Genomic DNA, 13,428 nt, shown 5'->3' on the forward strand with positions numbered 1-13,428 from the left:
GCGGGAACCCCCCCGGCCCGAGCCGCCGCCGCTGCCGCCGCCGCCGCCGCGCCAGAGCGGGCGGCAGGAGCCGCCGCCGCCGCGGGAGGCGCTCCCGCTCCGCCAGACGGTCCGCCTGGAGGTGGTGCTGAAGGACCCCACCGAGGAGGGCTGCGTGGAGTTCAGCTACCCGGAGCTGCTGCTGTGCGGGGACTCGAGGGTACGGGACCTCCCCTTCCCCTTTTTCCCCTCCCCTGCCACTGGCAAGGGCCCCGGCGCGCATCATCCTCCTCCACCTCCCAGCTGTAGGCGGCCCCGGCCTCGCCGATAGTGTTATCGGTCACCCCGTGCTGCTCGGGGGTGGTCCCGGCCCGGCGGGAGGGGCGGTGTCCTGGAGGGAAGTCCGGCGGCCTCGCTGCCGCTGCGGGCTCCTCCTGGTGCTGAGGCTGCGCCTATGCCCGTGGGGGAAGGGGAGGCTTCGCACTTGTCGTCCCTGAGCTGGCCGAGGTCTCCTGGCCTTTGCTGCGGGCTCAGGCGGGGGAGCGCCACTGTCTTGTGCCCTGCTTACCCCGGCTCCCCTCCCCGCCGCTCCCCTTCTGTGCTTGAAGAGCAGTGCTGTTGCATCCTTCCTTCCTGGAAGCTTTTTTCCGGCAAGAAGGAAACTGTAACCATGCCGGTCTGTGATCAGGGTTGTCTCTAGGCTGTGTGCAGGTAAATGAAGAGTTATTAGCCTGGCTCTGCTACGAGCCTTGAGAAGCTGTGAAGTGAGTATTAGCAGACTTGTAGAGGAGTTTCTGCAGTCTTGGAGGGGATGGGGATAAATGAGAATTCATGTTGAAACACTAACCTCACCTGTAACTGTTAAGAACTTAATTCAAGAAAAAAAAAGTACTCTCCTTTTCTCTGTTCCGCCCAAACAGAAAATGTTTGGTGCTTGAACTACTTTGTTTATTAAAGAGCAAAACTCGTGTAGGCAGCTTTAAGAAGTAAGCAGCATTAGCCAATCAACAGGACCCAGTGTTCCAAGTAGGAAGGAGAGACGCGTGTCCTTAAGCTGGTTACACTTGAGCCACTCGTTCTTAGTGAGTTGAGGATACCAGTGAAGTTACACTTGATTTAAATAGTTGTGGCTCCTCTTAATTCCAGTACAGAATTTTAGAGAAAGTTTGCCTCATAGTGGAAAAGGTAAGGGGCAAGTCAGTAACTACTACTGAGAAGGTCTGTGGTAGAGATCTGGTGATAAAAGTAAGTCTCAAATATCGGTATTGATACTGCCATGGCATTTTTATGTCCAGCACAAACTCGAGAGTGGTTAAAACTTCTATTTTATGAACCAAAGTATGGGTGGTGATGATGCTGTAACTATACTTGGCATCCTGCTCACTTTTTTCTGTAGTAGGAGGGATGTACACACTGGATTGTGTTCAAATGTAGAAGACAGAAAAATCGGTGACTGATTTTAATCCCTCTGTGATCTTGTGATGCAAGTTAAAAAGTTTCTTCTGTTCATCCTGTCCTACAGCTGTTGTGGGCAAACAGTGCCAGTTATGACTCCTCTGAATTAGCGTAGCATAATCATGCTGCTCTGTGAAGTGCAATATTTCTGAGCAGTTCTTGTATGAAGGTGAAAATTGTGTTAGTGATAGAAGTGGTTCAGTACGTGGAGACTGACTTTTCCCTTTGGCAGTTCCCAGTTCCATAACTGCCTTTTTTCTGTAGGTTGTCGGTGTCTTAATCACATAATCGGGGAAAATGGCTTTTTCTGATGTAGTTCTGATGCAAATTCTGTGTCTTGTGGGGATAGGGGGAGAGCAGTGATTTGGGAGATTTTGCTACAACTGGGGTCAGAGACTGCTTTTAAGGTAGAGCTGGTGATAGAAATGCTTTATAAGAAACTGTGTATGATTCTCAGCTCTGTAGGGTCCATGTTGAAATGAATGGATCGTAATGGCCTGTCAGTTGCTGGACTGTGTGGAACAATCAGCTGATTATGTAAAACAGTGTCATAAATTACAATCTTTTTAAGCGATTCATGTTTAAAAACTGATGCATACTTGGCCTGTCAGTTTAACTTCTTTGCTATATGAAGAAGCTGGAAGAGCTACTCTAATATGGTAGGGAAGACTTAAAATCTTGAGATTTGCTTTTTCCAAGGAGAGAGTAACTAGTTGGCAGTTAATGTTGTGGTTTTAAGTGGAGTTTTAGATTTACAAAATTGTTGTTTTAGTAATGTTTCAGTTTAAAATGTACAGGTCATATAAACTATATTTTTGCCATGCAGACTTCTTGTAATGTGAAGATTGATCTGTTTTTCTGAAAGTTCTTGTTGACTTATCCCTTATAAGAAGTTGCTCAACTTATAACATTTCCCCTTAAAGTTTAACATTACAAACTCAGGAGCTTGTCTTTCTGTCTTGTAGTGTTGCTTGGAACTGAAGCAACCTAGAAAGGTTTTCCAGAGGCAGGCTGTTCTGGGAAGGCAAGGACTGGTGCACAGGAATAACTTCAAACATTGTTTTAATAGGTCTCTTAATGGAATGAGAGAATGTCCAAAATCAATTGACAGTGCAACTTCAATTTTTTTTTTTCTTATTCCAAATTTCAGTTCCTATCCTGAATCAGAAGCTAGTGTTTATTTTACAAACTTGTGCTGTCCTTGTCCTTCTTTTTTGCCTTGATAAAGAGAATATCCTTTCATAGGGTTGTTTGTAGAGTTCATCTTTTGGTAGGAATTATTTATGCAAAGTTTTTGGATGTGAGTAATAAGTTAGTGTGGTTGAAGAGTTCATTTGCCTCTTAAATGTTGGTGGAAGTCAAAGTGTGCTCTCGATTCCATTGGTGTAACTGAGGCTTGGTGCATAAAACCTAAGTCAAAGTGGCTGAGCCAGGAGCCCAAGTTGGCTTCTGTCAAGCAGACTGTAAAGGTGCTGAAGTAGTAATGCCTTAGTCTGAGACTCAGAAACAGGTAAAACTAAAATTTGCTTGAAGTTGTTTGCAGTAGTGCTTAACTAATCAAATTGATAGGCAGCTACAGCTTTGAGAATTTGGTGGAGGGAGGGAGGTTAACACTTAAGTACTAAATTTTACTTGATCTTTGGCCTCAACCTTATCTCATTTCACAATTAACAAAAGCCACATATGCCTAGCAGATGATGTGGAATAGGTTTTCCCAGCTAAAAGCAGAGAAAACAGTGTTTCATGAATTGAGCTGTATTTGATATGTAATTATGCCCGCAGGAAATACGTGACTTTAACCTATGTTTCAGGACTAACTATAGCCTCTATTAATTTCTTCTTTAAGTACTCAGTCTAGAAAATGTATGGTAATTATGTGATGTTTGCATTTTTGCTTACCTTCCTCATTATATTGGTCTTGGTACTACTGAGCTACTTTGGTCACCATTTAGTCAATATACTGGCTTTTTATACTGTGAAGTTGCTTTTTGGAAATTAGTATTACTTTTTGTTCTTAGTCTATTATAAATCTTCATTTACTTATTGATGAGTGGTCCATGTGCAGTAAAGTTAGTTGCCATCCATAAAGTTCTGTAAAATGGAACTCCATTCTGCTGTATTTTAGCATCCAAGTACCTTCCCCCCTTACAGCAATTACTGTATTTTATGTGAACTCTAATTTGAAGGAGGCAGCCCTGGTTTTCTGCTGTAACTTATTCAATAAAAATCACTATGTTCATTGACTTTGTGTCAATGAAAACCTCTTTCTATTAAAAAAAAAGGGGGGGGTACTGCCTGCTTATTCGTATAGCTGGGATATTAAATCTCTGTTGTCCTTGTGGCTAATATAGTGGCAATCTTCTGTAATTCATGCTATGATCACTGAAATTAACTATTGCACTGCTACTTTTTTTGTTTAGATAAAGAAGTTATTATAGTTATGGCTATAACTTTCTGAGGTTTTTAGTCTTCTGGCTGCTTCCCTGCTGGTCAGTCTACCAGGTGCATCTAGTCTGTTGTATCTAGAAGGACCACAACATGTGTAAGATGCACCAGTGGAAGCAGAAGTGAAAAGGAGTTATATTTAGAGAGTTCTTTTTCTTTGAACCTCAAATGGCTATAATTCTCTCTTATGCTTACACTTTCAGTTGAGGTTGTAATGGAATGCTTGGGAAAATACAAATCTCAGTATTTCTCTTAACTTTTCTATTGGTGTTTTCATTAGAAGCAAAGTAACTGAATGATAATTGAATGAGTCAAATTAATTTTTATAGACCAAAGTAAGTATTTGGACACAGTATAAATTCTGGCTACTTAGTCATCAGAGCATTGTTTATTGGCATAATAGGTTTTTATCAGACACACTCTGTGTTTCTTGTGGAATGAATATGTAATTTCTGCTTTTTTCAGAAGAAATCAGTTCACTTGGAAGATCCATTTAATGATGAACAACGTGAGCGACATGAAGTAGAAATGCTTGCCAAGAAGTTTGAGGCAAAATATGTGAGTTACTCTGCTTTGTTAAAATACACAAATATTTAATAGTGATAACTTATGATGCTGTCGAGACCTTAATATCACAGGGTTGGTTTTTTCCTGATTAAGGTTGCTGATGCAGTGTCAAATGACTTCTGTACATTTCAGAGATGACTGTCTCACTGTACTTCATTTAAGCACCTTGAAGCTGCCACAAGCTTATCAGACAAGTCTGCTAAATAGATTTGTCTATAGATGTTATAGCTTGTGAAGCTATTCTTAGAAAAGCTTCCTATATAAATACAGCTAATAGATGCAGGTCGATATGCTAAATACTGTGCTGGAGGAAAGAATTTCTATGTAATGCTGTTGTGTACTATTGAACAGCTCTTCTGTTTGGGCTAAATACTGATGAATCTTGATGAATTTCTGACTAGTTTGGAATACTTCCTTAGGAAGTTACTTGTTGAGTAGTGAGACATTGCTCGATGAATTTCTTGTAGCTGCTAGCTGCCTCTAAAGATACTCTGCTGACTCCTGAAAGTGTGGTGTGAATGACTTGAATAAAGCTAGCTAGTAACATAAAGAGGCTTACACTAGTAAATGAAGGTAGAAATCAGAAAATGTTGACAAAAACCACACCCAAACAGGTCTTTAAGAATTCATATGGGTAGGGTTGGGTGATTAATTCTGAGCTGGCAATCAAAGCTCATCATCATGCTGAGGCATGTTGATATTCTGGATTACTAATAGAGCACCTCAATAATACAGAAGGGAAACAAGAGCAGTCATTTGTATCTTTTGCTATTAACACACATACTAAGATCTATCTTTTTTGATTTTTTTTTTTTTATTTTTCTGAGTGTGCAATCTATACATTCTGTAGCAGTAATTACTATTTCAAAGCATGTTAGCTGTAATATGTAACAAACCCTTAAACTGAAAAAAATAATTTTCATCTTTTGGAGGGATTGACAGAACCCAATATAGGAAGTGAATTGAGAAGGCAGTTTCAGAATACTGTTTGCTTTTAATTTGAATGATAAATAATTTTTGAATGTGAGAGAAAACGGTTTCAACTGTACTTTTTTTAGAAAACTCACGTCCATAGTACAAGGTAAGGACTTATGATGTCCTGAAACAAGTTGCTTAACTACAGCAGATGAAAGTCAATGTAAGCATGTAAAGCAATGTATGTAGGAGGGAGTGGTAGTGGAAGTAATCTATTTTAACATAAACATTTATGCATACATCAAAGCTAAACATGTACCTTTGTGGACAAAACATGTTATTAGAGTGAAGAAAACTGAAGCTCAGTGCTCAGTAGTCATAAAAAGGGGCAAATAGATGCTTTTAACTATTAGAAAGCAGTAGGTAACAAAAATGTACAATTTTCAACAGTTTAAATTCATGGTGCACTTGCATCTTGATTACTACTTGCACTTCAGATTTTTTTTCCCCTTTCATTCTCTGCCTTACCTTATGCCCCTCAACCCCACAAAAGGTGATGTCTTCTATATAAAGAACAACTTATTAGGTTAGGGCCACTAAGCATGAAGGGTGGTGAGGGATTAAGATTTCTTGTGTTAGATATTCTCTGTCCTTTCTCTCTTCCAATATGAGAATCATCCATCTTTACCTGCCATTGATGCTCAGAGGAATTGCAGCTCTGTACACTGACCCAGTACAACTGCTCATTCTGACAACATCCAGCCATCTTCTGACTCTTGTGAAATGTTCACTCCACAGTTTAAACTAGAGCAGGGATCCCATGTAGTAGATATCCTTTCTCCTCAAGTGAATGAGAGGCTGCATGGTACTGTTGCCAGCTGGAGTTAAGCCATGACACTCCTCAACAGAGCTTTAGTGTAAAGGTAATCACGGGTTGTATGAGAATGAAAAAAAAAACCCAACCCTCTATTTCTGATTTGCAGGAAGTATTATATCCTCCTTAAATTACTTAGGTATTACTAACCTATATCCATTTAAAATGGAGTCAGACAATGTTTTTAATCATAGCACGTGCAGCAGTACTTCTGGAAAATTTGGTATGTCTACCTTGAAGACTTTTTACTTCTTTTCAGATAAATTCCTGTACTTATCATCAAATCAGTATATTATTTGATATATTTTCCAGATCCTAAGAAAAAGCCTACAAATAAATGGATTTTTGTAAAACGAGATGCATAACATACCATTTGTTTACTTGATTATTCAGTCCTTTTTTGGAATTGCAGCACATTTTAAATACCAGCATAAAAATCTGCTCCAAAGGGTTCCTATTTTCACTGTTTTGTTTGCTGTTATTCTCTAGACAAAATCCAACACTGTTGTGAACACATGATACTGAACTTCAGACAGTATTGTACCTAGTGTAAGAATTTTTCTTGGATCAAAAGTAAGGTCCATCTAATGGATGGTAGCATAGTCCTCTGACGTTAGTGAAATCTCGTACTTGAAAGTACAACCAAGCAAGTGTGCACTGTGCCTCTCTGGCAATCAGTGTCTTAATTTCTCCCAAAGCCAAAGGCTGCACGTTTAACCATTTTATAGCTTTCTGCCATGAATTTGGTGGATCATTACTGGATATCTGTGTTCCATGGCACTGAGTACCATGATGGTGGTCGTATAAAAACACATTCTGTGTTAAAAACTGATGAGTTCACATGGTGCTCCATAGTTTCTGTATTGTAAGAAACAGTGAAATATATCCAGTTCTCCTGCACACTGCATGTGATTTTGTTGCTATCATCTAAATTCAGCCCTTTTGTTCTCCAGCTGTAGTGTCTTAACATTCTGTTATTGTATAAAAGCAGTGATTTTTACCTTTAAACATCCTTGTTGGATTACTGTTCCCTTTTTTGTTCTAATTTCTTTTTTTAAATGAAAGGATATTAATGGTATGGTGCCCTGATTTATCAGTGATATAATGATGACTTCTGGGTTTTTTCTTCCATTCCTTTTTTTTTTTCTTAAGTCCCAATTCTTACTTTTTTGACCACTTGTGACTGTAGAGCAAATGTCATAGAACTGTGCGTAACAACTCCAGTGCTTCCCGGGTAGCATAACAAATGTGGAGAGTACTGTATTTTTTCTTGCTTGGGTTGTACTTCCTTTGTGTGGATTACCTTGCTTTTATTGATACTGAATTCAGCTGACTACTTAACCATACTAAATTCAGAGCAACTCTGAGATCTTTCAGTGATTCTCGAGTTGTCTTTTTTCTTTACTGTCCTCAGTAATTTGTCATCTTACACCCCCACTCTCCCCAAACTATTAAACCTCTCTGTTACTTCTGAAGATGAATGGGAATACACGTTCCTTAGTGATTTCACTGATTGCTTTCTTTGCCAAAATTAAATACTTTTTTCTACCCTTTCTTTCCTAGTCTTAAATCAGGCATCAATTTGAGTGGACCCTCCTTATCTTGTGACAATTTCTTGTCTTTAAAGGTCTTTGGACCTTTTTTATAACACTTGAAGTACTACTTTTTTCTACCAAAATTCCTTCCTGCTCTGTAATGTATATTCTTATGCCTGCTGGTTCTGTTGTTTAGAATTTTTATTAACTTACCCAATACAGAGACCAGGTTTACTGGTTTATGGATTCTGCTGTGGCTCTTGTAAGATTCTTCAAATATTGGCATTGTATTTGCCACACGCCTTCTAGTCCTGTTGGGCAAAGGTTGTTTAAACCCAAGGTTACATGTCGCAGTTAATTTGTTGAAGTCTTATTTGGCTTTTTTGAATACTTGCATGAGTCGTATTTGCAGTTTCAGGAACTAGACATCTTAATTTTCTCTGGTACCATGACTACTCATGTTCTGGGACTGAAAGGTTAGAGGAAAGCTTCAGTAGTAAAACTTCCTTGAACTGCTGTGTAGTAAACACTGACAGAGATAATCCCTTCAGTTCTTCTGCTGTAGTCTTGCATCCTTAACATCTTGATCATACGAGCTCTCAATACAGTTCCTTAAACATACCTGGGTAAAACCAGGCCTGAAGAAAATCTCTAACTATACACACAGTGGTTCGGGTATTTTCATATGTCTGAATATGAGTATATGAGTTACTATTTTAATCCTGCTTTTGTTCATTCAGCTGTTATGAGACTTCTTATTTTTGTTGTTATTAACTCTTTTACATATCTGGTTTTAATGACTATCAGGCAGCCAGAATGCATTGGAAATTTTAATTGTTTTTTTTTTTTAATCCCCTTGTACCGAAATCATAGAATCATGGGATAACCATTGCTGCAAAAGGATTTTAGACTCACAAACAAGGATGTTGATGGTTACTTGGGCCTAGCAAGATATGTAGTATGGAGGTGGATTGCACTACACATTAGTGAGACCAGTACAGGTGAAGAGGTGAAGTGTAGTTTATGAAGCATTCTTATACAGCCTGCTGGCACTTAAGTCAGAAGTATGAATTACATAAGCTCTTGCACTGGATGCACTGGAGTTTAATCAGAATTCTGCCTTTATTTTTCTAACATTTTTTCTTTATTTTTTTTCTTCTCTCATTCAGACTCCTCTGTTTAAAAAAAGAATATGTTTTGGGAATGTGCAGTCATTCAGATGTTTTACCAGATGAGTGACTGCGGGAGATAATAGGACTGATAGAACACTTAGCTTGGAATATAGCTTGGAAACCTGAAAAATAGAATGCACTTTTGAGTTTTTTCTCCTAGGACTGTGGCATTTATTTATTTAAGTATACTTGAGAGATTCCTGTTTGCTTGCAAGAGCAGATACTTTACTTTGTTACAATCTTGAATTTTTGCAAAACATTGTTAAAATGGAGGTGTTCAGATGCTTACACTTTTCATAAAAGACCAAAGGTGAAACTCCCTTTGAACAGTGTCTGCATACTCTTACTAACAAGTGGGCTGTGATATTTGGATGTCACAACAGGAAAGACTCATACTTACTCTAAGCATGCTCAGAACTGTAGAGTGCGGGCAGACAATTTTCAGGAGCAGCAAGTCTTCTTGAACTCATAGAAGAAGTTACCATTTTAGTGAATGTGGTGCCTTTTGGAGAATTTTATCTTGTAAGACTTGTATATTGACGATTTTGACAACATATGTGAGCTAAAAAACTTAAGTTTAGAATTCTTGAATGTTTGAGTGGGATGTGAGTTTTTACTTGACTTGATTTAACAATGGAACTTCCACATGAAAAAAATACTTACAGAATAAGATTAATTTTACTGCTTCCCAGAGGTAAGTGAGCCCATCCATAGTCTGTGACGCAGCTTCTGGCTCAAGTAACTTTCATGTTTTGAAACTCAATGTTTTATCTTCAGTCCTGTCAACTGAGGTGACTGATCTTGCATTTCAAAGGATTTTATCTTAATACATTTTTCTACAGTTATGTCATATGAATGCTGTAACTTCTTAAACTCTAGACACCATATCTACAAAAACACTAGATCAGTATTTTTTTCTTTTGGTTTAGGCTTGACTTGACTTTAGAGAAGCAATCATGCTTGTGTAGGGAAACACTTTACTGAATGCTAGGCTGTCAGTATTTTCCCTTCTAATTATACTAACATAGTGAAAAACTTAACACTTCCTAAATTATCGCAGCTCTTCTATCACTAACAGTCCTATCACTATGCTTTAAAACCATGGGACAGTTAAACTTCTCTGAATGGGAAATGTCAGGAAGATCTCAGTCATGCAGAAACCAGGTAGCCAGTGAATACCTTTCAGGGATGATTCTGGTGAGGTATGTTTGCCAGAACTCATCCCTGTGTGAAAGTTTTCATTAGTCATCTAGACCATCTTCCAGGAAGCATCCAAGAAAGCAAAACTGCTAATTCCTTGAATGACTGTTCCTCCAATGCCTTCTGCTTTTCTCAAGTGATTTAATACCTTCTTTGTTTTCAGGGTGGAAAGCCTCACAAACATCGGAAAGATCGCCTGCAGGATCTAATCGATATAGGTTATGGTTATGATGAAACGGACCCTTTCATTGATAATTCTGAAGCGGTAAGTAAGCCTCAGCAAAGCTGCAAGAAATAACAAGACAATGCTTTGGTTTTTTGATAAAGAAGAAAGGTAAGGAGAAATACTTTGTGCCTGTGTATAACTGGTGAGAATTCAAAAGGCATACTACTTTGGGAGTCCAATGAATTATTGTATTTGTAGTCTTATTCACATATCATTATGCACTGCAAGAATTAAGAAAGTTATTCCTAGATCATGTGTTTTTCCAACTTTAGAAATTAAATTATTTTTATTTGTGCTTTTCATTTACTGTTGGCTGAAATTACACTGGCTCTCTTTGGTTTCTTGTACTAGTTCTCTAGATTAATAGTGGATTACTGGTGTTAGGTTTCCTGCATTAGATCAGGAAGCTATTCCGCTCTTAAAAACCAGTAAGAATAGGAGGGTTATTCTAAACGTTCACTGAGTATGTCTGAAAAATTTGAGATAAAACAGATTGGTTAAACAGCAGGATACTACAGCTTATTTTGTCTGAATATTTTTCAGAAATGAAAGCACATTCGGGGTAAAAGAAAAAGGTTATAGTTGGGTACAGGCAGTATCGGGAATATCAGGAGGTTTATAAGAGGGCATTTGAAGATGTCTTAGAGGTGAAATTATGAAAATGAGGAAAAAACTTGGAAAAAGGAGTGGATTATGTAAAAGCACAGAAACCTCCTATAAGTCTCCTTTATTAAATGTCAGAAAGAAGTAGGTGTATGGTTTAGTCAAGTAAAAAAAAATGCCAACAAATAACAGCTGTTGTTTGCCAGCCTACAGTTTCCTCCAATGCTGAGTGACACTGGACAAAGCAGTGATGATCTACTGCTCTGAGGAGGAGGGAGCTAAAAGTCTGAGTGGGAGAGGAGAGATTATGAAAAGGAGTTGTGAAAAAAGAGTAAGAAAAGCACTAATGTATTGCTTAGCATACATTATTTCAAACCTACATTTAAATTCTAAAACTTTACACTAAGGAGCTGTGAACTCTGAGCTGTGAGGTTTCTAGCATATAGATGTTGCGGTGAACAATCTTATGAACTGTGTGAATTGCACAGCAAGTTTGCTGCAGAACTGATACCTTTTTGAGCAAAAGAAGTTCAGCAGTTAACCACAGTGCATAGCAGGCTGAGTTCATCTGTGTGTACAGGTAGTTTTTGAAGTAGGTCTCAAGTTGTCTAAAAAGTGAGTTTGCTGTAGATGCTTACTGTAACCTGTAATAATTTGTCCTTTTTCTTGGTCTAGATGAAAACTGTAGTTGAACCTGCCAATGTTAAACTGTCCTGTCATTATCCTGCAACTTTTGCTGGAGCAATATTGGGGCCTAAGCCTTTGTATATCTTTCCCAAAAGTCAGATTCTGGTCTTCAGCTTGGTAGGAGCAGATGTGCTTCATTTCTGCTAAGAAGCCACTTGAGCCTATAGGTTTATATGGTTTCTCACTGTTGCCTAAGTTAACCATCCTCACTTTCGAAATTTTACGATACAGGACCCAAGTTCTATCTTGAGTTTCCTGGATTCACTGTGACCTATCACAGATCTGATACGAGATTCGGCACACTTGTAGTGCTTGTAGTACAGGTCTCTGTCAAAGTTGTACATAAGTCTAACAGAGTTGAACACTCGCTGATGTATTAGTACTTATCATACTGTGCCGCCTTCCAGCCAGCAGCAGATCCGTTAGATTTGCAGGAGCATTTACTTCTGCTGTCTCTTCCCAGAGTCCTTGCAAAAACGTACAAAAGGCAGTTGTTAGAGGACCAGATGGTTGCATCATGTGCTAGCTGTGGAAGCTGTTGGGGAGAATGGTGTATTCTCTAAAGATAGCTTTCCTCAACAATCATTATGCCTTGTGTCTGCATTACAAATACAGACCAGTGAGAGGCCATCTCTGTTTTGCTTTTATCCCTATTTCTATATAGAAAAGGAGAAGAAAAAATAGGGTGCCAGCTGCAGTCCAAGTGGCTGTTGCAGAGCTTAAGGGTCCTGCAGTGTAGGAGTTTAAGTTCAACAAAACCTCTCATTCCATCTAAGATGCAAATGGGAAGTGTTCAGATGGAAAATCTACATGTCTGGCTTGCTTATCTTCTGTGTGGCCAGCTATTAAATCACCATGTACCCTGAGAAATGTCAGAGCCAAGCCCAGCCTGGACTTACTTCTTTTTGGCAGATGCATTTCTTACACATAGAAAGCTATAATCACTTGGGCACAAACACTTGAAAAATGAGTATGAGTGCCTCTTTAATTGCTCCAGGATTATCCCAGAAAAAAATAATTGAAAGCTTTCTTAGAATTTTAGTCTTTTTTCTTGTCACGGGTGTAAAAGAAATACTGAGCTCTTTGGCATTGAAACAGGTTTATTCCATAGCTTTAGAGATATTTTCCCTCTAAAAACAGATTTTTGTGATGATGCCATCGTATATTATTCAGGAAATCAAACCAATAAAACTCTAAGCCTGGTTTTATTAGGCCTTGTAGTTGAGTTTAGGAATTATGCTTCCTTTGGATCCATTTTCTATTAAGCAGTTTTGTACATGTAACATAGATACATATTTCATCTTGCATACGCATCATATGCATATTGCATGTTGCACATGTGACAAAGCACTTGGGTCCTCCAAGGATCCAGGAAGGCCGTCGTTCTGTTGATTTTTCTCAAGGGTAAGAATCAGGCACAAGTGCAGGGAATCTTCTAATGGCATGATTCTTAAGTAGTGGATTTTAATGGGGCTGGAGTACAGACAGGTACAGGACGTGCTTTTCAAGAGGAAGGTTCTTGAAAAGTGATGACAGAGGGGAACTTCTCTTGAGCAAAGAGATTTCTCTCAGATTCTTTAAAGGGCACTGGTATCTTCCCTGATGAAGCGAGGTAAGTTTGGGACAACTTGGTAGGCTAGATTGCCATTGTTTACTTTCTGTGAAAATGAAAGCCATGCATGAAATTGTTACAGGTTTGCTGTTACTGTTTACTCTGAAAAGAATCAGTACTTTCCTACAGCATGGTAAAGACTTCAGCAGCATGGCTGC

The 13,428-nt window shown here is 38.8% G+C and overlaps 1 protein-coding gene across 1 annotated transcript in view; it reads left to right on the forward strand.

Annotated features, from left to right (window-relative positions):
* Window position 1: 1 nt before the first annotated feature.
* UBN2 (ubinuclein 2) overlaps window positions 2-13,428 on the forward strand; it is a gene marked incomplete at its 5' end in the record, with an annotated part of 54,953 nt that continues 41,526 nt past the window's right edge. The window contains 3 exon segments of the mRNA XM_027679600.1: window positions 2-199; window positions 4,345-4,437; window positions 10,306-10,407. Coding sequence (XP_027535401.1) covers window positions 2-199; window positions 4,345-4,437; window positions 10,306-10,407 — 393 coding nt within the window.

The sequence above is a fragment of the Neopelma chrysocephalum genome, unplaced genomic scaffold, assembly GCF_003984885.1.
Source record: "Neopelma chrysocephalum unplaced genomic scaffold, ASM398488v2 Primary Assembly neopelma1_59, whole genome shotgun sequence".
Taxonomy (NCBI): Eukaryota; Metazoa; Chordata; class Aves; order Passeriformes; family Pipridae; genus Neopelma; species Neopelma chrysocephalum.